The 27,681-nt window shown below is 51.8% G+C and overlaps 2 protein-coding genes and 1 long non-coding RNA gene across 6 annotated transcripts; 1 reads left to right on the top strand and 2 right to left on the bottom strand.

Annotated features, from left to right (window-relative positions):
* The first annotated feature begins 1,725 nt into the window (after positions 1–1,725).
* GRN (granulin precursor) lies at positions 1,726–9,234 on the top strand. 4 transcript variants are annotated; one of them, XM_020997426.1, is made up of 13 exons: positions 1,726–1,829; positions 4,903–5,047; positions 5,299–5,433; positions 5,549–5,633; positions 6,254–6,366; positions 6,446–6,590; positions 6,713–6,822; positions 7,034–7,160; positions 7,338–7,435; positions 7,536–7,763; positions 8,013–8,237; positions 8,360–8,590; positions 8,675–9,234. In XM_020997426.1, the coding sequence occupies exons 2-13, from the start codon at positions 4,910–4,912 to the stop codon at positions 8,792–8,794; spliced, it is 1,755 nt and encodes a 584-aa protein (XP_020853085.1). In that variant the 5' UTR covers positions 1,726–1,829; positions 4,903–4,909; the 3' UTR covers positions 8,795–9,234. The 4 variants fall into 4 exon arrangements, with proteins under 4 accessions (XP_020853085.1, XP_020853086.1, XP_020853084.1 ...); XM_020997427.2 differs by lacking the exon at positions 1,726–1,829 and adding an exon at positions 2,508–2,559; XM_020997425.1 differs by lacking the exon at positions 1,726–1,829 and having other exon boundaries at positions 6,257–6,366.
* Positions 9,235–9,406: 172 nt separating this feature from the next.
* FAM171A2 (family with sequence similarity 171 member A2) lies at positions 9,407–21,117 on the bottom strand. The gene is made up of 8 exons (XM_020997428.2): positions 20,918–21,117; positions 16,588–16,815; positions 16,107–16,199; positions 14,720–14,878; positions 14,399–14,575; positions 14,150–14,269; positions 12,481–12,613; positions 9,407–11,744 (listed from the first exon to the last, which is right to left on the bottom strand). The coding sequence occupies exons 1-8, from the start codon at positions 21,024–21,026 to the stop codon at positions 10,283–10,285; spliced, it is 2,481 nt and encodes an 826-aa protein (XP_020853087.1). The 5' UTR covers positions 21,027–21,117; the 3' UTR covers positions 9,407–10,282.
* A 1,355-nt stretch (positions 21,118–22,472) lies between these two features.
* LOC110215881 (uncharacterized) lies at positions 22,473–27,555 on the bottom strand. Its single transcript, XR_013487201.1, has 2 exons — positions 24,583–27,555; positions 22,473–24,177 (listed from the first exon to the last, which is right to left on the bottom strand). It is a non-coding gene; the product is annotated as an uncharacterized LOC110215881 (long non-coding RNA).
* Between the last annotated feature and the right edge of the window lie 126 nt (positions 27,556–27,681).

Here is a 27,681-nt window from a genome sequence, read left to right as displayed (position 1 = left end):
AGGTGCAGGTGTCTTTGGGAGCTATGGATGGGAAAGTACAGGGAGTACACCGGACAGGGAGGGAGATGACAGAGGTATGGATCTTTGGAGTCTGGCAGGAGGAAGAGTCCTTGGGCTGGCCAAGGACAAAACTCCTTGGGCTGGGCAAGGCACCCCTCTCCCTCTGTCTTGATGAGAGAATGCTCTACAACAAGGGAAAGCTTTCTCACGAGATAGGAACTTACTAAGGAAGGAACTGGGAGGCTTCCAGAGACATGATCTGAGGGCTGGGGCCTGAGCAGCCCAGCTCTGTGTAGCTGTACCAGGGAGAGAGATAAGGGTCATGCTGAGGCCCATGCATGAATAACTGCTAGGCACAGTGTTGTTGGGCTGGGGAGTGGTTGTCAGAAACAGTGTTTCTGAGACTAGGGAGAAATTGGGGTACAAGTACAAGCACAAACACCCAAGCACCCCATCAGACCCAGATGGCTCTGGTGGAGAAAGTGAGGCTGGTGACTTTGCACAGCCCTCCCTCACTCAAATCAAAGTCAATTGCAAGTCACATCATCATCCCCCTGATGTCATGGTCCTCTTCTTGAAGGAAGCACAAACCACAACCACAATCACAACCACACAAGCACACATAATTATATCCACAATGGGTAGAAAGAGAAAGACCGGAGTTCAAGTCCTGACTCCCACAGGTACTAGCTGTGTGACCCTGGCAAGTCACTTAACTCCCTCGCTTGTTTCTTCACCTGTAAAATGAAGATCAAATGAGATAATTGTAAAGTGCTTAGTCAGGTGCCTGGCACAGAGTAAGCACTATATAACTGTTAGCTAGTATCATCACCAGAAGGGTGGTTGTGGTGGTAGAGGGGTTTTCTATCTTCTGCCAGTCAGTGGGATAATACTCTTCTAACTCCACCAAAGGCCTGGAACTTCCTCAGTTTACTGAGGGCCTTGTTAACACATTCATAACTTGAGATGACATAACAATAATAATTGCTAGCATTTATGTGGCCCTCTAAGGTTTGCAAAGCACTTTAAAAATACATTTTTTTCCCTCCACACCACCCTGAGAGATAGCTGTTATTATTCTCCTCATTTTACAGATAAGGAAATTAAGAGAAGCAGAGGTAAAGCGTCTTGCTTAGGGTCACACAGCTAATAAGTGTCTGGGGCTGCATTTGGACTCAGCTCTTCTTGACTCACAGGGGTGGGGGTGGGGAGAGCTCCCCTCCCCCCAGGGCTCCCCCGTCCCCAAGCACAAGCAAATCTATGAAATGGCATCGTATCTGGGTTCGAATCCAGGCTCTCCTATTATTTCCTGGTTGTGTGGGAACGGGCAAAGTCACCTAATCTCTCTGGGCCTCAGTTTCCCAGTTATATAAAAGGGCGGAGGGGAAAGGTAAGTTTGGATCAGATGACCTTGGAGGTCCCCTTAGTCTAAGTGGATGATAAAAAGAACTGCTGGGGGGGTCACAGGGGTCACGCCACAAGTCCGCGATCATGAGAGGAGCGGAAATTGAGATAATCTGCGCCCGTCGCTCCCCTCCCTCCCCCCCCTTCCCACCCCACAAAGGGAACACTAACAGCCCATAGATCACGTGACCAAGCCGTCACATGACGCTCTCGTAATTGGGGGTGGGGTGGGGGTGGCAGCGGGGGTGGGAGGGAGTCCGGTTTCTGCCGCCCCGCTGAGGGGGGGCAGCCAATAGCGGCGGGCCGGCCCCGAGCTCTCAGCCAATAGGAAAGGATGTGGGCGTGGCCTCCAAATCTGGTTGGGGTCCTGTCGGAGTGTTGCGGCCCCGTGGTTTGTGGCCCTGGGCAGTGAGGGGTGCACTCAGGTAAGCCGGACTGTCCCGCCGTCCCTGGTCTCCGACTTCCCCTGAGGAGGTGGGGGACCCCGGACTGCGGGGCTCTGCTTGGGGAGTGGGGGGAGGGGGGTTGGTGGGCTCTCCATGCCTAGAAATTGGGAAGGGGAGCTTTTTAGGGGCTCAGTCCCCAAATGGGGGGCTGCTGGTGAGCGGTGACCTCAGTGACTGACTCCCTTCCCTCCAAGAAGGGGAGCTTGCCTACGGCCCCGAGACCCCTTTGAAGTTAATGGCCCGTCTCTCCCCACCTTTTAAAGTGGGCACCCTGGCATCCTCGGGGGAACCCGTCCCCACCCCGTGCCGGCCCAACGTGCTCCGTCCCCTGGGCTTCTCCGGGCCACGATTTACTGGGGCAGAGTCCCCTGAGCCAGGAAGCAGGCAGTAGGGAAGCTGCTCCCCCTCCCCCCACCTCTATCCCCAGGGCAGGGGTGAGGAGTTCTACGGGCACAGGGTTTACTAATCAAGCCTCGGGCAGCCTGGCACAGCCACAGGACTGGGTCCCCTTCACCCCTTCCCCTCGGTGGCTCCCTGCGGTCTTAGAAATGGAATAAGGATGAAAATCCTTTGGGAGTCTGGGTCAGGGTTCAGCAGCTCCCTAATGACTTTTCCTTGTCGGTGACAAACCCTCTTGGCTTCTCTGCCATTTTACAGCCTGGGGTGCAAGTCGGTCCAAAGCAAAAGCAGTAAAAGAAACGGCGAAGAGGTTGGGAATCGGTATTACTAAAATGTGATTTCTCTCTTCATGCTGTGCAATACGACACACACAACTCCCCTAGGCTTGATTCCTTTTTGCAAATTCAGTGGTATTTCTCCTGTGTTTTTTTAGGAAGAAGCAGAGGTTGGGCTTGTATGGGGGAGGGCCTCGGGTCCAGAGAGGAAGAGAAAAAGGAACAGTTTACTCAAGTAAAAGCTTTCATCTCATCTCCCCTTAGGGGAAATAATTTTGTAGAGGCTGGGCACCTGAGAGACTTTGGTGTCTGCCCATCTCTAGGGCACACATTCTGAGAGGCGGAAAGAGAAACAGGTGGACCAGCTAGTGAGTATGGGGAAAAACAAGAAATAAAGCAAAGTGGTCCAGCTGGACCCTGGAAGCTTTGGATTTTTCTGGGAAGAAGGAAGGGCTGAGGATGAGGAAATGAGTTTCATCTTCAAAATAACTTCTGTGGTGACCAGGGATGAAGTGATACCTGGGAGTTTACCATCACCACTACTGTGGTTTCCCACCTGCTTAGCTAAATATGGTTCGGGTGGCTTAGTTTCTTCTTCTTTCTCTCCTTCCCTCCATCCCAGCTTGGGGCTATCTGGATTTCAAGGAAACTTGGTCTGTAAGAAGAGGTGACGGGCAGAGAAGTACAACAACCTCAAAGACCCTATCCTAACGCTGTTCTCCCCTCCCCCAAGCCCTGTCTTATCTGTGGCTTATTTCAGGAAGTGATGGTGACACTTTCTCTTTTCCTTGGTTTGTTAGTCTTAATGACCCTGATTTTTTTTCCTTTCCTAGTCCTTCATCTCCCCATCAGTTATTGATGGAGGGGGTGAGGCAGGTAAACTTAGAGAAAGAAGAGACAAAAGAGTTAAAACAGAAACATATCCCAGATCCCAAGAGCCTGGCCTCTCTCCAGCTTCCATTTCGGAAATTTGTTTAGTTGTTTTCAGTCATGCCCAACTCTTCATGACCCCTTTTGGGGTTTTCTTGGCAAAGGTACTGGAGTGGTTTGCCATTTCCTTCTCCAGCTCATTTTACAGATGAGGAAACTGAGGCAGACAGGGTTAAGTGACTTGTCCAGGGTCACACAGCTACTAAGTGTCTGAAGCTAGATTTGAACCCAGGTCTTCCTGACTCCAGGCCTGGCATTCTATCCACTGCACCACCTAGCTGCTCATCATCTCGTGAATATGTTCCCCTAATCCTTCCCAACTTCTTCCCGGTGCAGTGAAAATGACATTAAAACCATTTCTCCCCCATAAGTTCTTAATCAAGGGCTGGGCAAGGGAATAAGAGTTTCCTGCCCCTACAGCTGTCCTTCCTTTGGGGAAGTTAATATCACCCCCCAAAACCTTCTTCCCACCCCATCTGAGCTCTGTTGAAATGATTAGTCTTTTCCCTCTTTGAGGTTGAAGGAAGAGATGGCCTAGCAAGTCTGGGCCGGTCAAGTGTGTCTCCACCACTGACATGAGACTCAGTTCCCTTTGCTGACTCATGGGTAGGGTGGGGGAGGTGGGACAAGAGACTCTCAGAAGCAGCTGTTTCAGCCCAGATGTGGCAGCATTCCACTGTTTGGGAATAGGGGGCCACTGGCCTTGGAGAAGAGAGACAATAGATGGGAGTGAGGGCAGTAGAGAAAGTGGGGGTGGGGTGGGGCATGGGAGAGGCTGGTTAGGGGTATACACTCTTCTTGGCTGTGCTGGAGGGAAGGGCGTAAGTAGAACGTAGTTGTTGGGGAAAGAAGAGCCTTGACTCACAGACTCTTTCTACTTCCCCTTTTGAAAGTTTTCCAACCACATTGTTTCCGGTGTAATCATGTGAGTCTTTCCTCTCTCAATCAAATAGAACCTTGAAGCAAGTTAAAACAAGAATGATTACTAGGCATGAGGACAGCAATGGGGAACGGTTCCTTTTGGGGAAACTTCCCATCTGGCTCCATCGCCCTACTCCCTCGTTCCCAGACGTTAGGTTTAGCTGCCGGACCCAGGAGATAATAAGTTTGAATGCCAGCCCTGCCACTGACTACTGATGTTGCCTTGGGCAACATCCCTTAATTTCCACATCTGTAAAATGCAGGAGTTAAACCAGATGACCTCTCAGGTCACTTCCAATTTCAAATCTGTGATCCCGACAGAGGTGCCAGGATGCCCTCTGCACGTCCCCACAGGAGACTCTCTGTGTGTAGATTTTATCCCCCATTAGCCCTGCTCTATCTATCCAGTGTCCTCCCTGAGAGTCCAAAGGTCATGGCTGTCAGCATAAGGTTGAGCTCTGGGTGCTTGGGGAGGACAAGAGAGAACCTATGGTAGAGCTAAGCTTTGGCTTAATTTTGGCTGACAGGTGGACAATGTGGAAGCTGCTAAGCTGGTTGTCCCTGGTGACAGGGCTGGTGGCTGCAATTCAATGCCCTGATGGGCAGGTGTGTCCTAAGGCCTGCTGCAGGCAACCAGAAAGAATTGGCTACCATTGCTGTGATTTGCCTTGGGTGAGTACCCATCCTGGTACCCAGGAAGATGTTGCCAATCCCTTCTAACCTTGGCTGCTCCCCAGGGTCCAAAGCTATTTAGCCAGGTTCTTTCTGGTACCCACAGTGCCCACAAGCTCAGATTACTGGGCAAAGCTGATTTTCCTTGCCTGGGTAAACCCAGGAATGGTGAGTCCTGCTCATCTACAGAGATCCCTGTAGAGGAAGGAACTGAACCCTGACCCTTACCTGGTTCTTTCCCATCTCATTAGGATTCACAGCCATCCATACCTGTAGCAAAGAATGTACACCAGGGTGTCATGTGCCATGGTGATTCCCATTGCCCCATTGGCTTCTCCTGCCTCTTCACCCCTTTGGGGAACTACAGCTGCTGCCCCTATGCAGAGGTAAGGGCTGAAGGCAGGGATGGCCAAGAGGGGCTGGAGGGAGGAGTCTGGTAGAGTCTTTCCTCTTGTCCCCTGCCAATGAACTCTTCTGTGTCCCCGCCTTTCCCTTCCTCAGGCGGTGGTATGTGGTAATGGGCATCACTGCTGTCCTCGTGGCTTCCACTGCAGCCCAGATGGTCATTCGTGCTTTAAGGTACAAGGTATGGAATAGCTGGGCCTCTGGTAGAGAGGGAGGGGTAGGGGCATTGAAGGCTGAGGAAGGAATTTATCAGAGGCGGTAGTGAAATACAGAGGAAAGAATGCTGGATTGGGAATCAGAGGATCTGAGTTGGAATCCTGGCTTTGCTACTTGCTACCTGTGTAACTGTAGACAGATCACTGTGGGCCTCAGCTTTTACATCTGTTCATTGAGTGGATTGGTACCTTCATCTCTAAAACCATGATCCAGTAAGGAGGAAGCTCTTTTTCTGGGGCAGGATAGAAGTGGAGAGTAGGCTGGTGAAAGCTTCTGGGAAATTGGGACCAGGAGAGAATCCAGGTGTCTGGGCTTTAGGATCTCCATTTGTTAGAAATAGGCACCAGGGAGGGCAGTTTGGCATCAGCCTGGCATATGCTTGCACTAGTATCCTGGAGGCTTGGGGAGATAAACCTGGCACCAAGGGCAAATTCTTAAGTCTGTGACTAGAAGGGCCACAGAAGAAGTGTGGTGGCCCATCTGCCAGTCCTCCTACTTCAGTTTTGGCTAGGTGGGAAGAAAAGACATTTGGGGAAGGAAGAGAAGCGATCCGGTTAGGAAAGAGATCCTGGTTTATTGTTTCAGTAGGTGCCAGCTCCAGGGCAGTGAAATGCCCAGACAGCCAGTATGAGTGCCCCAATGAATCTACCTGCTGCATAATGCCAGATGGCTCCTGGGGCTGTTGCCCCATGCCCCAGGTACCCATTCTGGAGAACGGGTGGCAAAGGGTGGGGTATGAGTGAGACATGTAAATGATTTAAAAATCAACTTCCCTAGGCTTCTTGCTGTGAAGACAAAGTTCACTGCTGCCCCCAAGGCACCTCCTGTGATGTGGCTCATGCTCGCTGCCTCATGGCTGGTGGTGGTGCCTACCCACTGGCACAAAAAACCCCTGCTAAAAAGATTCAGCAAGAAAAGGAAGGTAAGAAACTTGGGGTAGGGGAAGGAAACCTAAGGGGCCCCTCATCCTAAGAACCTGTCTTCAGCAAAGGCCTCATCAAGGGGTCTCTTTCAGTGGTCTTCGGCCTTTTTCTCTTCTTTCAGTGATGATGGTCACCAAAGTGATTTGCCCAGATGCCCGTTCCCAGTGCTCTGAGGGTACCACCTGTTGCCAGCTGCCTAGCGGATCATTCGGCTGCTGCCCATTGCCAAATGTGAGTGAGGAAGGGGCCCAGGGATTTCACCCTCCTCTCACTCGCAGGCCACCTGGCTTTCAGTCATCTCTTGGTGTGGGCCGCAGGGCATCTGAGCCTGCAGGCTGGGCATGCTGTGTGCTCTGCCCTCTGGTGGTGAACTTGAGCAGTGACAATGGCAGACTACCCCAGCAGTCGGGGCCTCTCTATAGAGCCTTGTCTCCTTTCCTAGGCCATCTGTTGCCCAGACCACCAGCACTGCTGCCCCGAAGGCACTATGTGTGACTTGCAGATGAGTAAATGCCTCTCCAAAAAGGGGGACACCACTGACTTTGTTACCAAGCTGCCTGCAGAAACAGGTACCTGGGGAGGAGAGGGCCAGTCTGGACAGCACAGACTCACTGCCTGGGCTCTGCCTTGCCTCTGCCACATTCAGAGCCCTTCTTGTCCAGAGAGATGGTGTTCTGTATCCCTGCCCACCTACATGTGCCTCTCCTGTCCTGTCCTCCCCTCTCCTCTCTTCCCCCCCCCCCCAGTGCAGGATGTGAAATGTGATGGAGAAGTAAGCTGTCCAGAGGCCAACACCTGCTGCCGTCTGCAGTCTGGAAGCTGGGGATGTTGCCCATTTCCTGAGGTACCTGGGAGAAGCAGAGGGAACAGGGGAGGTGGGGGGAGGAGGCACCTTGTAGCTCTGGGGGTAACCCTCGGGTCAAAGGGCAACCCTCTGCCCCCAGGCCGTGTGCTGTGAGGACCACGTCCACTGCTGTCCCCACGGCTTCACATGTGACACAGGGGCAGGCAGGTGCATCCAGGGGGCCCACAGTACGCCGCTGCTGGGGAGCACCACGGCTTCCCCTGCTGCTCCGGGCAATGTCCCCTGTGACAACACCACCAGCTGCCCCCCCAAGACCACCTGCTGCCTCCTAGAAACAGGAGCATGGGGCTGCTGCCCTGCCCCACAGGTACAGCAGGAGCCCACCAGGGTGGAGCAGTGTCTCGGATTTGGTCTGGGAGGGGGCTGAGTGAGAAGGGGAGGGAGGATGAGTTTTCCTTAGAAGGAGGGAATTCTAGATTCTCTCCAGTCTGGCCTAGCTCTCCAAGGAGCAAAAGCAGCCCAGGAAGAGAAGATGGGAGGTCCCCAAGAAAGTCAGGGATGGGCTGAGAGGACAGCCCCTTTCTGAGCTCTTGCACCTCCTCCTCCCCCACACTAGGCCGTGTGCTGTCCTGATCACAAGCACTGCTGCCCCCACGGCTACATCTGTGGCCCGGAGGGGTGTAAGACTGAGCATCACATAGTGCCCTGGCTGCGGAAGATGCCAGCTCGCTCCAATATGATGTCTACCTCTGTGGATTGTGACCAGCACACCAGATGCCCAGATGGACAGACCTGCTGTCCCAGCCTTCGAGGGGGCTGGGCCTGCTGCCAGCTGCCCCACGTGAGTCCCTGCCAGTCTCCCCCTGTGGTGGGCCCTCTCCATCCCACCCTGGGGCCGTTCTCTGTGGAAGTGAGCGGGAAGGGAAGCTAGAGCCCCAAGGACCCCATGCTTGCTTCTTCCAGGCTGTGTGCTGTGAGGATCAGGAACATTGTTGCCCATCAGGCTACACCTGCAATGTGAAGGCCAGGTCCTGTGAAAAACAAGGCTCGGCCCAGCCCCCCACCTCCTCCCTGCCCCTCTCACTGGCGATGGACCAGGGAGATGTGCAGTGCCAGGGCCAGCACTATTGCCACAACAACCAGACCTGCTGCCGGAACAGCGTGGGGGCCTGGGCATGCTGCCCGCTGAATAAGGTCTGTGCCTTGCCCCTCATCCCCATGGTGAAATTGCTCCCTGGTGAAATTGTTCCCCGCCCCTCATGTGCCTTCTCCTTCCAGGGTGTGTGCTGTGCCGATGGCCAGCACTGCTGCCCCGATGGCTTCCGCTGCGGGGCCAAGGGCACCAAGTGTATTCGAAGGAAGAAACTGCGATGGGATGACCTCCAGACGCTGCTGTGAGTGGGATGGGAGCCCGGGGGATCACCACTCTCACCCAAGCATTCCACCCCAGCCTTGAGGACAGTGCGGGGGGAGTACATCACTCAGGCCTCCTCAGGTGTGGGCCCCCCACACTGGGTCTCCTCAGCACCTTCCTCTCCAGGCTCCACACCATCATGGTCATTAACCTCAGTGGGAGGAATGCCAGCCCATGCTTTCTCCCCAGGTACCTCCTTTTCCCCATCAGATCACAGCCTCGGCCCCCAGGGGGCTGGATGGGCAGCGCAGAGGCAAGGGGGAAGCCTCTGTTGCTGTGATTCTCCATGGCCATTCATCAGCTTGGCTTGGGGTGAGGTTCCCTTAACTCTGAGGGTTTCATTGTCCAGCCTCTTTCCTCCTGTACCCAGTGGGGATGTTTGAGAGGGGATGGTACTACAATAAAATTTATACAGTTTGTTAAAGTGCTTCTCTATTGCTGGGCTGGGTCTGCGGGAGGGAAGCCACCGCGGGTAATTTTCTTCCTCTGCAGTCACTGCCACCTCCCTCTCTGCTCCATTTACTTGGCTCCGGCATTGGGGCCCATCTCCCTCGATCCCCCCCTCTTTTCCCAAGAAAGGAGAATGCCAGCATCAGTCAGTGTCAATGGTTTTTATGTATTGTCTCTCAAGCCAGCCCTTGGGTTCCCCTCATCTCTCCCGATGCAGCCTGCCTGTGGCACTCCTGGCAGCGGCCTAGACCAGGTTGTTCTAGAGGATGTGATGCCAACTTCCCAGGCTGGTGAACAGGCAGCACACATGCCAAGCCCTCCCTCCCTCCCCTCTGCCCCCACTCCTGGCCCAGGGATCCTGTCCTTCTCCCTAGAGCTCTCCCCTCCCCTCCCCTGGCTCTGACCAGTCTCCCTACCCCCATCTTCCCCACAATAGAGCTTTCTATATACAGGGTATTTGTACAAATGATGGGAGTCTCTCCCTTCCCCCCAGCCTCCAAAAGGTTTTTTATTTTTTCGGGTTTGGGACCAGGCCTTCCTTTTTCATGGACCTTGAAAGCCCTAGCCCCTCTCCCTCCCGGGTTGCCAGGGAGAAAAGGCACTTGGGGAGGGGGTAACCCCCAGCGTAACATGGTAATGTTGGGAGGTCAGGGACAAATCCCTCCCCTCCCACCTTCTCCCCCTCCCCACAGCCTCTGTCTTCTCCCACCAATCACCCTCCTCTTCCCCCTGAGGCATCCTCCTGGCAACTCCAAGAACCCCAGGGAAAGGAAAGGGGAGCAGTGCAGATTTACAGGCCCAGCCCCTGGCCTCCCTCCCATCCCAGACACTGCACAGCCCTAGGTGACTAAGGACCATTTTAAGGGCTTCACCAGACACCTCTTCAACGTTGGCTCTGCCTGCTGGGGCACCCGGGTATCACCTGTCTCTGGCACTGATGCTCTGGAAAGGGTATGGGTTTGAGGTGGGCCCGAGTCTTGGGCATCCCCAATGCCACCACAGTGCCAGCTCTAGGGGAGGGGTTACTTAACGTTGAACACCATCAATGGCCTCTCCTCCCTCCTCTGCCAGGGACTTTTCTTGTCCCCAGCCTCATCGCCCACCTCAACGCCCAGCTCGTCCTCGGGGCTGGTGAGGGAGTCTCGCCGCAGCTCACTGGCACTGCTGCGGGAGCTGTCTCCCCGACTGCGGCCCCGGCCCCTGGGCACTGTGGCCGCCCGGCCCTCTGGTGCAACTGCTTCGTCCAGCAGCGGAGTCAGGGAGTTGTCCTCTGGGGAGCAGAGGCCGGTGCGGCTCTCACTGCTGCTGGGCTCCGTGTCCTCGCTCAGGGCCAAGCGGGGCGGGGCTGGGGGCGGGGCCGGGGTCGGGGCTGGGGCCCGCTCTTCCCCCCGGGGGCCCTGTGGCCTTCGCCGAGGCAGGGGCCTGGCCTCATGCACATCAACACCCGAGTCCAGGCTGGCATCGGTGCTTCGCCCACCGCTGCCCCCACCTGCCTGCAGGTCAATGTAGGAATGGCGCACCTGGGAGTTGGAGCGCCCGTCCAAAGACACGAACCATGCCCGTGGGTGGGGCTTCACCCCCAACTCTAGCAGCTTTTTCTCAGTGAGGGCCTGCAGCTCTCCATTCAGCTGGGCCATGGTAGACTCGTTGAAGAGGACAGGGATGGTGACGGAGCCACTGACTGGTGTGGATCGGGCACCTGCCCAGCTCTCTCCACTTTCACTGCCCGCACCCGGGTGGCCCTGCAGGAGCTGGCGCTGAGGGTCAGGTTGAGGAAAGGGCCGGGCAGGGCCTTGAGTGGCACCTTCAGGTGGGGCTGACTCATCTCCCGAGGCTGTACCTGACTCCCCTAGCCTCACATAGTGGGCAGGGATGACCAGAGTAGGCATAACATTTCGGTAGACACTGTCCTTCAGGTGGTCAATGGATCCACAGAAGATCAGCTGGCCGGCCTGGCTGAGGGATGGTGGGCGGGAGAGCTGGTCCACAGACTGGGAGAGCAGGAAGTCAGGGGCCTTGCCTTCTGTGCTGGCCTTGTGCCCTAAGAAGTGGTCAAAGGGGGAGGGCAGCGGAGGTGGGGATGGGGGATCGTGCAGGTAGGTAGCTCCTGCCGTGGCCCGACGGGGGTACTCCTCCAGGCTTGGCTCCAGTCCCCCAGGACCTTCCACTGAGCGGGCTCCCTTAAGACCTGCCCCGTCAGCTGCCCGGGCACAAGGGGGCTCTGCTGATGCCCGGCCAGCCGGGCGAGGCTTGGCACGGAAAAAGTCATCTCTGGAGCTGGCCAGGTCTCGGGAGCTGGAGAAGGCAGAATGCAGGGCCCCAGGAGGTGGCGCTTCGGGGTTCCCTGTGGAAGGAGGCTCCAGGGATCCCCCGCAGATCAGGTGGAGCTGAGACATCGAGGTGGCTTGGTCCTTCTTGTTACTTTCCAGGGGCCCAGAGAGAGGCAGCTTGTGCAGCTGCTGTCGCGGTTTCAGGCAGCGCCTTCTGTGGATTAAGGGAACAGCATAGGCATTCAGTGAAAGCAAAGGGCTGGCTGGGATGAGGGTTGGCACTGAAAAAGATGCCCTTTTCCCTTCCCTCCAAGGTGAGGAGTGAGAAGGAAATGGGGAGGACCTGGCCTGGGGTCTAGGAAAAGATTCCTGTTCAGAGTATGACTTGGGTATATCTAGGAAAGAGAGGGGTCGGGGCAGCTAGGTGGCGCAGTGGATAGAACACCAGTCCTGGAGTCAGGAGGACCTGAGTTCAAATGCGGCCTCAGACACACTAGCTATGTGACCCTGGGCAAGTCACTTAACCCCACTGCCTAGCCCAAAAATAAATAAATAAATAAAACAAATGAAAAGAGGGGTGGAGAAGGAAATAGCAAGTCATTCTAGTATCTTTGCCAAGAAAACCCCATAGACAGTAGGGTCCACCGGGGTCACAAAGAATTGGACATACTGAACAATTAAACCGTAGCAGGAAAGGGCAGGGGGGGTGGAGGAGCCTGTGCTAGGGAATGAAGTTGAGGACCCAGGGCATGTCCACAGGGTGATACTCAGAGTCGGGGAAGGAGGCTGGGGCCTGTGATGAGAGGTGGGAGCCAAGGTATCTGAAGGGAGTAGGCCCTGTGGGGAGGAGATGTCACAGGGGCATGTGGAGGAAGTGATGTGGTGAGAGGCCAAGGAAGGGGTGTAGTCGAGGGGGGATGGGGAGCAGGGAGTCGGAGCTGCCCTCTGACCTGCAGTAGTAGATGAGGAGGCACAGCAAACTGAGCACAAGCAAAGCCAGGGCTCCCAGGATGGTGAGCAGGAAGATGGTGTGGTAGGTGCTGATGTCTTTAATGCCCGACGTGACAGTCACCAGCCCTGTGCCTGGAGAGAAGGAGGGAGGACCTAGCCACTGGTCTCATCGTTCTGCCCTCTCCCCATGGAACAGACCCCGTGGCGCTCCCTACACAGACTCAGCCACATCACCCCACGACTTAAAATCCTTCAGTGGTCCTTTGCCCGGCATTCAAGGCCCTTCACACCTGGTACCATCCTAACTTGCCAGCCTTATCAAATATTACTGCCCTTCCTATACTTTACACTCCAGCCAAAGTGGGCAGCTAGGTGGCTCAGTAGACAGAGTGCTGGGCCTGCAGTCAGGAAGACATCTTCTGGAGTTCAAATGTGGCCTCAGACACTTACTAGCTGTGTGACCCTGGGCAAGTCACTTAACCCTGTTTGCCCTGGTTTTCTCATCTGTAAAATGAGCTGGAGAAGGAAATGGCAAATTATTCTAGTATCTCTGCCAAGAGAACCCCAATTGGGATCACAAAGGGTCAGACATGACTGAAACATGACTAAACAACAACGAACTGGATGACTTGGCATCCCCTGTATATATCATCTTTTACTTAACACTCTTCCCTAAGCATAGAACGCCCTCTCAGATGCTTCTTTACTTGTTTGCATTTCTACTCATTTTTTAAAACCTTCCAGTGCTACATTGCTACCTCCTCTCGAAAGCCTTCTCTGACCCCTCCCCACCTTCCAAACCCAAATATAATAATCTCTTCCCCCTTGGACCTCTCCAATGCACTTGTCATCCATCTATCATAATTATATCTCTGCATTTGTCTTATCTCCAACTAGATTGCAGGCTCTAAGAGGCAGAGACTATGTTTTGTTGTTTTCGGTTTCTTTTTTGGCTAGGCAGTGGGATTAAGTGGCTTGCTCAGGGTCATACAACTAGTGCATGTTATGTGTGTGAGGCCGGATTTGAACTCAGGTCCTCCTCACTCCAGGGCTGGTGGTCTATCCACTGCGCCACCTACCTGCCCCCAGAGACTATGTTTTATCTAACCTATTGGGGCACTCCAGTGGCACAGTGGATAGAGCACCAGCCCTGGAGTGAAGAGGACCTGAGTTCAAATCTGACCTCAGACACTTACTGGCTGTATGACCCTGAGCAAGTCATTTAACCCCATTGCCTCCATAACAAATCTAAATTATTGCCCCCAACAGCTTAGCACAGTGCGTCTGTGCATAGTAGGCACATAGAAGATTTCTCCTCCTCAGTCTAGGAGTGGAAAGATACTGACTTTGCCTACAGAGGATCCAGGTCCCAATCCCACAGCTGCTACTTTGAAGATGTGTGACCCTGGGCAAGTCCCTTGACTTTTCTATGCCTCAGAGTTGAGGAAAGATGCTGGGGTATAATGAAAGGGCAAAGATAAGAGGTGGGAGCCAAGACATCTGGAGGGTAGAGGCACCTCCGTTTCTTCATGTGTAAAACAAAGGTTTTGGACTAGCTGATCTCTAAGGGCCCTTCAGTTTATGATCCGATGATGCCTCATGTCCCTTTCCCCCGAGCCCTCCCAACCTCTCCTAGATGTGGCTAGGCCAGCCATACTGGCTCCTCACCGGAATATGCAGGGGAGGCCAGGGCAGCAGCCCAGTAGCCCAGCTGAGGGGAGACGAAGGTCCAGTAGAGTTGCCTTCCCTCCTTTCTGATCAGGCCTGTCCCATTTCGTACCCAAAGTCCTGGTGGCAGAGAATGAGACAGTGAAATCAGAGGAGTTACTTATGAACTCCCTGCTCACCAAGGCTCCCCTTCTTCCCCCTCTCCTCTCCTCTCCCCATCCAGCAATGACCCTGCGGCCCAGCACGTACCGCTTTTGGGGTCAAATCTCCAGGCAGGGATACTGCTGGTACCGAGGGCTCGAGGTCCAGGGGGGAGGGGCAGGGAGAAGTGCACGGGCCCTGAGAGTGGCACCTCCGTGCCATTGCCAGTCAGCAGGTGGACGCTTACTGCGGCCAGGGGTGCCAGCTCCAGCCAGGAACTGTTGGCTGCAGAAGGATGAGGACATAGAGGCGGGGGGTGGGAAATGTAGCCGAGTCAAACAGGACCCCTCTCCTGCTCCCCCCATTTCTCTGATGGTCTCCCTCTTCCCCTCCCTGGTCGCACCCTCAGCCATCCCGTACCTGCCTTACCTGAACTATTGCCTTCAGTGCCCAGGAAGGCGGGGAAGGCCCGCATCTCCTGTTCCGTGCTGGCAGGTGTAAGCGAGGCCCACAGTTGGCTATAGGTGGAGCTTCGGGGCAGACGAGCAGCCCGGCGTTGGAACTGTACCCAGGGCTGAGAGCGGGCTCCTGGGACAGGGCAGACAGAGGGATTAGCAAGGAACCAATGTTTGCAGATTGCACGTTGTCTCGCTATTGATATATACAAGTATATACAGCATATGGAAGCTCCAGTCTTATCTTTGTTATTGGTGGTGTTCTAGGAAGTTCTTAAGTTCTAGGAAGCATTGGAGTCAGGAAGACCAGAGTTCAAACCCTGCCTCATTCACTCACTAGCAATGTGACCTTGGTCAAGTCATTTAACCTCTAATCAACCTCAGTTTCCTCAATGCTGAATCCATTTGAATCTGTATCTCTTTGTATCCCCAGCAGTCAACATAGGACGTATCACATGTTGTTATTTAGTCCAACTCTTCATGGCACCATGGATCACACTGGCAAAGATACTGGAGTGGTCTGTCATTTCCTTCTTCAGTAGATTAAGGCAAACAGTGACTTGCCCAAGGTCACACAGCTAATACGTGTCTGAGGCTGGATTTGAACTCAGATCTTCCTGACTTCTGGCCCAGCACTCTATCCACTGAGCCATCTAGCTGTCCCCACCTGTCGCACAGAAAATACTTAATAAATGCTTCTTGACTGACTGACTTGGAGATAGGAAGACCTGGAATTTGAGGGATGGAGTTGGAGGAGGCAGGAAGAGTCCATTCTAGGAATAGAGCGTTATATTAACAAAAGCAGAGGGAGAGACAGGAAAGGACAGGTTAAGAACAGGGTCTCATAGAAAATAATCCCGTTCAGCTGGAATGTTGACTACATGACAGGATGTGAGAGCAGGCTCGAAGGGTAGGTTGTGAGGCCAGAGTAAAGAGAGACTTGAGAGTCAGGCTGTGTGGTTTCTGTAGTTGGTACGTGATGGGGAGCCACTGAAGATTAATGAGCAGAGGAGTGGTGCATTAGGAAGATTACCAACGCGGCAGTATGTGGAGGATGGATTGGAGAGGGGATAAAGTAGAGGCCACCTAAGAGGCTATCACAATAGTTTAGGCAAAAAGAGCCAGGGGCCTGAGCTAGAAGGCTTGCAGTAGCAGTGGAAGGGGGAGTCTTGCTGGCAGGAGCTCAGTCCTCACTGGCTGACTAAAGGTGTGTGAAAGAGTCTGACTTGGGACTGGGGGTGCCACTGAAGAAGATGAGGAAGGACAGCTTCCCTGGGCTTGAGGAGATCTATGGCGTGTGCTCCAGTGGAAGAGCTCAATCAGGATTCTGCAGGGGGAAGTCATAGAAGGGGACATCTTACCTGGGGAGCCCACCAGAATGTGGACAAGGTCCTCATAGAGGATGAGGGTGGCAGGGCGCTCAGGAAGCAGGTAGAGGCTGACAGAGGCATACACTGTGGGAAGGGTGGAGGCCAGCTGTTCCAATGAGGTGCTTCTCCAAGGCCACATCCCCCCAATTCTCCACCCTCCTCATGGAACCCCTTCCTTAAGGTTTTCCTTCTCCTGACTGGTTCAGGAGCACACAAGACAAGTATTTGTGCATCCTCCCCCACTTCTCCTACATAGAGGCACTTCCCAAACTGGGGGGAGGTAAAAGGGGCCCCTCCCCCTCCACTCCCACAGCTTTATCTGTAAGCTATCTGGGCCTCCCCCAGCCCAGCAGTCCCAGCCTGGGTGGCAGCTGCTCTAACAACAGGGCCCCTCCTGTCTATTTTGGGAAGGGGCTGAGGGTCAGCTGGTCAGGGAGGAGTGGGGAGCCTCGCCCAACACACCCACACTCACAGGGCAGCTTGTCGACACGCCAGGGCACTGAGTTGGTGAGGAAGCCAGGCCGGGCAGCAGTGACCAGCACCCAGGTGCCCAGGCGGTAGCTGAGAGGCAGCGTGGCCACCCCCTCTGCATCAGTGGTGCCTGTGGCCAGCAGGGTCCGGTTCCCAAACACGTCTACAGAGGTCCGTGCCAGGGGGGCTAGTTCCCCACTGACATACACCTGTACCTTGATGAGCACCTCTGTTGGGAGAGACAAGAGGCAAGGCCTAGGAGGTCTGCACTCTGGGAAGGTCAAGAACTGGGGAGCTGTTCAGGCTGAGAGACAAGACATGATGGTGGGCCAACAGAGGGACAGGGAGAGGAAAGTCAGGAATCTGGGGAGGCATGGTAGGAGGGACAAAGTGTGTGAAAAGGCGGGAAAAGGTGGGGTTATATTTGGGGGATGGCAGGACAGAGCTACAGAGCGCTATTTGGGGAGAGGAGATTTAGCTGAAGAGATGGTTTGAGCAATGTGGTGCAGGGAAAAGGCTGAGAGACAAGTTTGAGGGAAGAACTGAGGAAACCCAGACAGAAGAGTGGGAAACCAGGGGGGACAGGGCTGATCAGAAAAGTGAACTGGCATAGAGGACTGGGAGATCCACACTGAGGAAAAATTTAAGGGGGGGATTTCAGAGATTAGATGACTCAAGAGGGGACTTGTGGTCCGTGCACCTACACCATCCATCCAGTCCCCAAGTCACGAATCCTACAATTCCTCCCTCCAGAGAATCCTTTGGCTTGTGGTCCCCTACATGGACTCCAGTGCTGGGGTTTCCTTCTGCTGAAGAACCCTTCAATTTCCAGACGTGTCTCCTGGTACTCCCTAACCCACAGCTTGCCCTTCCCTGGGAGCTGGCCAGCATCACCCACCCCCAGCCAAGCTGTTGTTGCTATGACGATGCCCTCATTCCTCCTGGGAGGGCTCTGTGTAGGAGCTGGGGCCCCAGGGGAAAGGCAAAGGGGGTTGAGGGATTGTTGCCAAAGCTCAGGGGGAGGGACCCCAGATGCCCTGCCCTGCTCCAGCCAGACACTTCCCCCCACCCCCCACATATTTTTGGGAGCTCAGGGCCTCCCTCAAAAGTCCAGTCCTCTAACCTTCAACATTTACCCACCACTTCTATTTAGCCAAGAGCTTAAAATGTCCTAGCCACAGCAGACCCAGAGCATGGGGCCAAGAGCAAGGCATTCTTATCCTGCGATGGGATAGCAAAATGGGAGTGGGGTTGGGCAAGAAATGAAAAGCAGTCCCAGACTATGTTTAAAATTGAGGTGCAGGATCAGGGGCCTGGGTAACCCAAGCTAGTCCCTCTTAGGGGGACTCTGATATACCTGTGTGACCTTGGGTAAGTCTTTACCCTCTCTGGGCTTTAGTTTTCTCATCTGTAAAGAGAGGGAGTTGAACTAATGACTTCTGAGGGGCTCTTAAACTGAGATCTTTAGACTTGTGTTGTCAATTTTTTGATATTTTGATTTTTTGTATCTTAACATGATTGGTTTTCTTTGCAAGCCTATAGATTTTATTTTATGCATTGAAAAACATTATTCTGGGAAGGAGTCCATGGACTTCACCAGATTGCCAATGGGGTCCATGACACAGAAAAGGTTCAGGAATCCTGCTCCACAGGTTTGATCCTGTAAGCCTCCGCTTGGCATCACTGGAGGCAGGTACTGAAGGTGGAGTATGAAAGCCACCCTGGCTGTCAGAAGCACCCACAGTGGCTGACAGGTGCTCCCTAGATTTGGCATCTAGCCCCTTGCATCCTATCCCAGCTGCTGGTCTTTCTCAAAGCCTCCAACCCTGTGACTATCCTATTCCTGCTCAGAGAGGTCTACAGAGGTCAGTCCCCTCCCTTCCCTGGAATTCTCACCTAGCTCCTCCAGGCAAAAGCCTCTCTGAGCCCCTCACTCTGATGGTCCCCAGAGGTGGCAGGGCCCCTCATTCTCAGGAGGAATTCAGAGAAGTTTTCGGTGGGGTTGGGCCTGACTGAGAACAGCTGGACTCAACAGCTGGGAGATCTGGGGGGAGGGAGGGGACACTTGGGGGTCTGGAATGTAGCCACTTTAGGGAATGTCTCAGGCTCCAGGGCACTATGGCCAGAGCCTCCAAGGGTTTCCCAAAAAGGCAGCATTTAGAAGGAACACACCACAGATAGGGGTGAGGGAGGGGGGAGAGAGAGAGACAGAGACAGACACAGAGAGACAGAGAGACACAGAGAAAGAGAGAGACAGAGACAGAGAGACAGAGAGAGACACAGAGAGAGAGGATGAACTAGGGATTTACCAAGGTTCAAAGTGATAACTAAACCAAATAGCTTAACCCTCATACCAGAGCCTAAGGGTTCCTCACTAGAGCCTCTGGGCAGGCCCAAGTCCTAAACTCTGCTCCCTATCCCTATCCTGCTACTCTAAAACCTGACAAATAGTCAGGAATCCTGTGCACCACAGAGACTCTTCTCTTGGTAGACTGGTGAAGAAAGGGCTATGTTATAAAGGTAGAAACCCCCAATATCTGAGGGGGAAAAGTAGTATTTTGGTGATGGCTCACCATACTAAGGAGTCAGTCAAAAGCTCCCAGCCTCCCTGTGACCCAGGTTATCCCTGGTTTGCCATGAAAGGAGCTACTTTACTCAACTTCCCCTGGAATCTAGGACCTGCCCTGCCCCCTCCCATACTTAACTTACTATATGTTTCATTTTCTCCCACCCCAGGGGCTCAGCTCTGCCACTTTCCAGGAGGAAATCCTGTCCCCTTTCCCAGCCAGACTCCCCCTCCCCCCCGGCTTTTCCTGCTGAACTCCTGGGGGAGGGAGGGGAAATACTGTGCTCAGAACTGAAAGTCAACCTCTCCCCTACACCCACCCCAAGCCCCAGAGGGACAGGAGTTGGAGGAGGATTAAAGGCACAACCTAACTGATGGGGGAAGGAGGTGAATTCCACCCCAAGCAGCAGAGACTCCCCCTTTGGGGGAGAGGGAGCAGAGGGGCAGCGGCTGACAGAGAGAGGTGTGTGTGTATATGTGTGTGAGGAGGAGGATTAAACACATCCGGCAGTCGCTAGAGACTGGAAGAGCCAGGGATGGGCAGGGACCAAATAATGGGGGCCCAGTGTCAGGAGCCCTTGTGAGGGAGCTTGGCAGGAAGTCTGTTTCTTTCCCTTAAATCTCCACTCCTTGCAAGGACCCAGGAGATGAAAGGGAGAAGGGAGGAAAAACCCAGCTTCTACAGCCACTTAACAAACCCTGAGCCTAAGGAAGGACAGAGGTGTGTCCTCCATGCTAAGGGGAGAAAAGTATAGGGAAACTGAGGCACAAGAGGGAGGAACAGTCCAGTCTGGACTAACTTGGGACTCAGGCCACCAGCCTCCTATGCCTCCTGTTCTACAGATTGTCCCATAGTATGGTTCCCATTGTAGATCTATGGTTTCCAGTGTAGACCAGCCTGATGGGTCCCACACCCCACAGTGCCCTCAGAGTTCACAAGGACTGCAGGGACCTGGGTCCCTCCTGTTCTAATCCCCTACCTTCAACACAAACCTGCTCCCTCCTCATCAGTACTAACTTTGAGATTGTACACCCCTATACTCAATCCTGTATCGAGGTGGGGGTGGTCTCAGAGCCTAGAAGGAAGAAGGGGACCAGTGGGGGTATCCCATCTCTAATAGCGGGGCTGGTGTCAGGGCCCAGAAGGAAGATGGGGGAACCAATGTCAGTATCCAATATCTAGCAGTGGGGCTGGTGTCAGGGCCCAGAGGGGACCAGTGGGTGACCCAACATCTAGCAGTGGGGTTATTTGTCAGGGCCGGGAGGGAGGGGAGAGGGATGGGGGGACCAATGAGGGGTCTCCACATCTAGCAAAGGAGTAGGTGTCAGGCCCCAGTGGGGACAGAGGGGAGATCAACGGGGGACCCCTCATCTAGTAGTAAGATGGGTGTCTCAGGCAGACAATGGCTCAGGCAGTGCCCGTTTGGGTGGGCCAAAGGGGAAAGAAACCCACGGAGGGAAGAGGTTTCGGGGAGCCCCTGCCCTCCCCATTGTGTCTCCCTTCCCGACACCCCGGCCCCGCCCCTGCTCCCCATCGCCCCTCCAGCACAGGATCCACGCCCCCCAATGGAGCGAGGAAATCTGCCTGGCCCCCTCCCCCCAGCTCCAATAGCTTTCTGGGCGTCCTCGGGGGAGGGGGCTGGGGTGGGATTTGGGGCTGCAGGAGAATGGAGGAAGAGAGAATGGGAGGGGGGTTCTGCAGGGAAGATAGGGGCCTGGCGAGGCTGGGCTCCCCCGCCCCCGCCCCGGGGGCCCCTGTACTCACCCTGTGGGTTGGGGGGCTCCGGAGGGGACTTGCCCCGGGCTCGGGAAGCGTCTCCGAGGAGCAAGGGCAGCAGCAGCAGCAGGAGAAGGCGCCCGCTCCGCGGCGGCATCCTGGCAGCCCCGGCAGCTAGCGGCCCATCCCATCCGCCCGCTGCCCGCTGCCCCTGCCGCTGCCTGCCCCCGCGCACAGGCACAGGCCCGGGCCACCGCCCGCCCCTCCCTCCTTCTCCTCCTCCTCCTCCTCTTCCTCCTCCTCCTCCTCCTCCTCCTCCTACTCCTCCGGCAGACAGCCCGCAGCCCCCGCCCCGCGCAGCCCCGCTCTGCCGGCTCCCCGCGATTGTCTCAGCCCGCCCGCCGGCTCCCCCTGCAGGCCGCGCCCGGCAGTGCCGCCCCCTCCCCTCCCTTCCCCTCTCCTCTTCCTCATGCCCCCAACCCCATCGGGTTCTATCACCCCGCACACCCAACCTCCTTCGGACCGTATCCCGGCCCCCGATAGCAGCCTCCATCCTCCCAGCTGGAAGGAAACCTTGAGGTCAAGTTCAATCTCACATTCATACTCTACAAGGTCCCTGACTAGTGCTGGTCCAACCTCCTTGGGAAACTTCCTGTGGTAGGGAGACAATTCACTACTTAGGAGGGCAGTCCACCCATCCACCCATCCATCCATCCATCATCCATCCATCCATCCATCCATCCATCCATCCATCCACCCATCCATTCCATTCCATTCCATTCCAAGGTTGGATTCTGAGCCACTTTAGGCCAAAATCTGCCTCACTTTAGCTTCCTCCCATTACTTCTGATCCTACTGTCTCATTCTCATCCTAAGACACAGAATAAGACTATGTCCTTCACATATTTGAAGGCAGGGCTTTTTCCTTCCCCTACCCCCAGGCCACCTAGTCCAACTCACCCCCCCCCCCCCCCCCCCCCCCCCCCCGCTTGTGTCTGTCTGTCTCTTTTTCTCTCGGTCTTTCTCTTTCAACTGATGAGAAATCTGAGGCCCAGGGAGGTTAGGTGACAATAACTTACATAATAATTGTATTTGTCCAGAGTCACATGGCATTTATATATCATTTTGAGGTTTTCGAAGTGCTTTACAAATGTTATCTCATTTAATCCTTACAACAGCCTTGTGAGATAGGTGCTATTATTATCTCCATTTTTCAGAGGAGGAAAACTGAGGTGGAGAGGTTAAGTGACTTGCCCAGAGCCACACAGTTAGTGAGGGTCTGATCTGGGATTTGTATTCATTTCATCTGAATTCCAAATCCAACACCCTGCCTACTGTACCATCAAGCTACTGTTTAGTCAGTGAGCAAATAGGAATTCAGGTCCTCTGTTTCCAGAGACAGTGTATCATGCAGACCACCTTTCCTACACAGCCCTTTTATCCCTATGACTGATAAGCTCACATTCTAGCACACTGGTGAATGTTGGTGAAACTGTGGATTGGTCTAGCCATTCTGGAAAGCAACTTGGAACTGTCTGGGCCCCGAAAGTCATTAAACTGTAAATACCCTCTGACCCAAAGATACCACCACATTCGTACAAAATTTATAGCAGCTCTCTTTATTATAGCAAATTATTAGAAACAAAGAGGATGCCCATCAGTTGGAGAATGGCTAAGCAAATTAGAGTAGAACAATGTAAAGATATATTATTATGCCAGAAGAAATGACGAAAGGGACAGTTTCAGAGAACCTTGGAAAGACTCATACAATAACAAATATACAATCACAAATAAATGTTATAAATAAAATGGGGCCATTAGAGTGCCAGGCCTGGAGTCAGGAAGACCTGAGTTCAAATTCAGCCTCAGACAATTACTAGCTAAGCATCCTAGGAAAGTCACTTAACCTTGTTTGCCTCAGTTTCCTCATCTGTAAAATGAGCTGGAGAAGAAAATGACAAATCCCTTCACTCCAGTATTTTTGCCAAAGAAAATCCCAAATGCAGGTCACATAGAGTTGGATACAACCAAACAATAACAAAACACAACAACAATATTGTAATGAAAAATAACTTTGAAAGACTTAAGAACTCTGATCAGTGAAATACCAATAACGATTCCAGAGGACCATTGATGAAGCAAACTACACCTCCTCCTGACAGAGATGGATTTAATATGCAGAATAAGATATACATTTTTGGACACAGCCAATGTGAAAATGTGTTTTGTTTGACTATGCATCTTTGTTACAAGAGTTGTCTTTTTCTTTTCTTTTCCAGTGGGATGAGAGGAAAAGAAAGATCAGGCATACGGTAGCATCTCCTCCCCCCCCCCAAAAAAAAAAAGAAGAAAAGAAAGACAAAAGAAACATTGATGCATTTTAAAAAATATCTAGAAGAGAATAGAGAAAAGGTTTGGAAGAAAACAGAAACAGGACAGCTTTAAAAGTAACATGTTCAATTTATTATATATATTTTAAAAATCAAATTGTACATAATAGTAATAGCTAGCATTTATATAGCACTTTAAAGTCTGCAAAGCACTTTACACATATTATCTCTTTTGATCCTGAGAAGTAGGTGTTATTATTATCCTCATTTTACAGATAAAGAACCTGAGTTAGACATTGGTTAAATGATTTGCTCAGAGTCACACTGTTAGTGAGTTTGTGAGACTGAATTTGAAATGAAGTCTTCCTGACTCCAGGCCCAGTGTGACATCCATTAGGCCACTTAGGTGTCTCTATGTTGAATTTTTTATATACGTTTTTTGTTTTTTTGTTTTTGCTTTTTGGTGAGGCAATTGGGGTTAAGTGACTTGCCCAGGGTCACACAGCTAGTAAGTGTCAAATGTCTGAGGCCACATTTGAACTCAGGTCCTCCTGATTCCAAGGCTGGAGCTCTATCCACTGGGCCACCTAGCTGCCCCTCTCTCTATATATTTTTAAAAGCAAGTTGTCTGTAATACAGATTTGTTGTTTCTTGTAGAATCTTCTTTTTCTATACTATTTTATATATAGAAATGTTCTTTTGGGAGAAGGGTGTTCATTAAGTTGAGAACAATTTTAAAAAATTCATATTATATATCACTTTAAGGTTTGCAAAGGGCTTTCTTAATTGCCACCCTCTGAGGTATTATCATCCCAATTTTACAGATTCAGGCCCTGAATCGTTCAATGACTGGCCCATGAATGGAGCATTGGGCCTGGAGTCAGAAAGATCTCAGTTCAAATTAGTCCTCAGACACTCACCAGTTGTGTGACCCCAGGCAAGCTGATGAACCTCTCTCTTCTATCTTAGTTTCCTCACCTGTAAAATAGGAATAATAATAGCACTTACCTCCCCAGGTTGTTGTGAGGAGCAGATGAGACATTATTTGTAAAGCTTGTAGCACAGTGCCTGGGACACAGTAGTTGCTTAATAAATGTTTCCTTCTTTTCTTCCTTCCTTCTTCCTTATTCGTTCCCTTGTTTCTTCCTTCCTTCCAACTTTCCTTCTTTGCTTCCTTCCTTCCTCCTCTCCTTCCTTCCTTCTTTGCATCTTTCATTCCTTCCCTCTTTCCTTCCCTCCCTCCTTCTTTCCTTGATCCTTCCCTCCTTCCTTCTCTCCTTCCTTTCCCCCTTCCTTCCTCCTTCCCTCCCTCCAACTAGAAAAGTGTAGATCCTAGGGCCTGATTGAAGCCTAGCACACCATTCACCACAACATGTGACCTACCTTCCAGCTGACAAGCTTTCTGTACTTTTGTCTTCCCCTTGCTCTCATCAATGCTGTCTTTGTACAAATTATTGTCTTGGTTCTGCTCATTTTAGTCTGCATCAGTTCATACAGGTCTTACCATGTCTCTTTGGAATCATCTTTTCTCTCATTTCCTAGAGCACAAAAACATTCATTACATTCACATACCACAATTTGTTCAGCCATTCTGCAATGGATAGGGAATCCCCTTAGATTCTAATTCTTTGTTTTTGGATTAGAAGGTTTGTTTTTCTTGGGACTCTTCTCTCCTTGGTTTCCCTGTTGAGTTTGATGTATTTCTACACAAAACTGTGTTTGTGTATGTGTGTGTTTAATCCTTTTTCTATCCCAGATTGAGAAGTTCATCTAATGCCCATGCCCTCCCATCATTTACTCCATCCTCAAGCATCTCAGTTATGAAAAAATAGCAAGTTCCACTCACTTCTCCTTCCTTCTTTCTATACTGGTGTGTATTCCTTTTACTCTTCCTTCTCTTTCTTCTCTTAAAACCTTCAGAACAGAACTAATCCACCCTCTCCTCCACACCCTATGAAGACATTAAAGTTCTGACAAGAGGCTTGTTTCTTCTTCTTATTAGATATTAGCACTGCATCATCATACAGGTCATTCCAATTGCTCAAGTAAATTTACTTTCCTAAGTTTCTCTTTTGTCCTGTGTTTGTATTTTAAAGTCTCTCTGCAGCTCTGGTCTTTTCATCCGAAATGCTTGAAAGTCCTTTATTCCATTAAAGATCCATTTCTTTCCCTGTAGGCTGATACTCAGCTTTGCAGGGTAAATTACTCTTGGTTTGAATCTCATATTTTTTACCTTTTAAAATATTATATTCTAAAATCTTCTCTCATTTATAGTAGAAGCTGCCTGGTCATAGTCAATCCTGACGTCAGTTACTTGGATGCTTGCAGTATTTTTTCTTTGATGTGAAAGTTCTGGGATTTGGCTATGGACATTCCTGGGACTTTTCCTTCGGGGTTCCTTTCAGGAAGAGATTGGGAGATCCTTTCTGTGTTCACTTTGCCCTATAATTTTAATAGATATGAGCATCATCCAGGCTTTTTTTTTCATGGTTTTCAAGGAATCCAGTGATTCTTAAATGGTCTCTCCTTGACATTTTACAGGTGATTTGTTTTTGATTTCAGATATCTTACATCAACTTTTATTTTTCAATGTTTTGGTTCTGTTCTAATATATCTTGCTATCTCCAGGAATCATTGACTTCTGTTTGATCTATTCTAATTTTTAGAGAGTGGGTAAAGTTAACTGCTCTCCCTTCTGAGATATTTACTAGCTCTTCAATTCTTTCCTTCAGAGCTTGCATTTCATTTTTTTAATTTCTTACTTCATTTCTTCTAGGTTTTAATATAGTCCTTGTAGAAAATCCGTTTTTTCCTTGAGTCTCTGCTTACAGATGTTTATGGAGTTAGTTGCTCTCTCTACATTGGATTTTCGGGGCATCTCTAGAGCTGCAGCAAGTGTTCGTACCAGTTGGTAAGTTATTGTTGTTTACTTATCTCTCTGGCTTTAGAATATGAATTGGGGCGGGCTCTAAGCCTTGCTGCGCTTTTGATTTGGCGGGCCAGCCATGCTCGTTGTCTCTGAAGGTCGCTTGGTGCCACCTCCCAGAGTGAGGCCCTCCTGGATTTTTGAGGTGCAGAATAATAGATCTTTAGGGACTTCTATGGCATCTCAGGACAGAGAGCTAGGAGCCCTTGGACTCCTCAGCTGGCCTGGTCTGAGTTCTGACTTAGCCACGCTGATTCCTGCTGTTCCTGGTCCCTAGGTGGTATTTCCCATCATCATAGAGCTTTGTGACCACCCTATGACTTTTTTTTTTTTGGTGAGGCAATTGGGGTTAAGTGACTTGCCCAGGGCCACACAGCTAATAAGTGTCAAGTGTCTGAGGCCAGGTTTGAACTCAGGTCCTCCTGACTCCAAGGCCGAAGCTTTATCCACTGCGCCACCTAGCTGCCCCTACCCTGTGACTTTTCTGGGGAAGCTTCCACACTTGTTGTCTCTGGACATAGAGCCTTGTGGTTTATGTATTTCCCTGGCCAGTGTCTGTTGACAGTGGGAGGCAGCTGGCTTGTTTGCCTATGTGTGTGGTAGGGGGCTGGGGAAGGGGGAGGATGGCTTTGTTGGTGGTCCCCTTTCCCATTGCCTATGGGCTTCTGGCTGACTTTTTGTGTAGTTCTGGACTGAGAGAACTCACCTATCTTGGTTTTGCTTCAAATGTCTTGATCATTGTATGATGCGGTTTGACTTTTAGGTATTTTTCTGCTTAGTAATGTGGGAACTTATCTTTCTATTTTTATTTAGGCAGTCATCTTGTCTGGAAGTTAACTGGCTAGAAGGCATTTTTAAGATTTATAAAGCAATTTCCTCACAAAATCCTGTGAGGTGGGTAGTACAAGTATTATTTCCACTTTGCAGATGAGAAAATTGAGACTTAGCAAGATAAAATGATTCACCTAGAGTCACAAGCGCTTATATTAGGAGAAGAACAGAGATCTTTACTTTGTCCGTAACATCCATTCTTTGAGTAAGATGGCTTGACCAGCCAGGAATCCATCTGTAATCCAGCCCACGTTTTTCTGTCCACCATGATGAGACTTTGCTAGGTGCTGGGCTGGTACAAAGATCTCCCCTTTACACATCTTCCCCAAGCAGCACACACCTTCCCTGCTTTGCTTTTCTTCTTTCTAAATATATGTGGAAAAGCCCTTTCTCTCCCATTCAGTACTTTCTGCACATCTCAGCTCATTCTTGGTTTTAGCCTGCCATTATCACCAACACATATTTACCTAGTGCCTGAATCAAAGGGATTTATTGTTCCTTACTTACTGCTAAACTCTCCCATTGCTCCCCCCACCTCTAGATTCCATCCTGTCTCATCCTAGTGCTCCCCTCCTCACTGTTCATCAGACAATCCTAAATCCTCTCCCTCCTATTTCACCTCCTTCCATTCCACTCTCCTTTCTATTCCCTGTCCCTTCCCTCCCATTCTACCTCCCTCCTTCCCATTTCACCCTCTTCCTCCTATCCCCTTCCCTCCCTCCCAT

Source organism: Phascolarctos cinereus, unplaced genomic scaffold (genome assembly GCF_003287225.1).
Source record: "Phascolarctos cinereus isolate Bilbo 61053 unplaced genomic scaffold, phaCin_HiC Scaffold_5;HRSCAF=322, whole genome shotgun sequence".
NCBI classification, from domain to species: Eukaryota; Metazoa; Chordata; class Mammalia; order Diprotodontia; family Phascolarctidae; genus Phascolarctos; species Phascolarctos cinereus.
The sequence above is the reverse complement of the archived record's forward strand: the minus strand, read 5'-3'. Positions and strand labels throughout refer to the sequence as shown.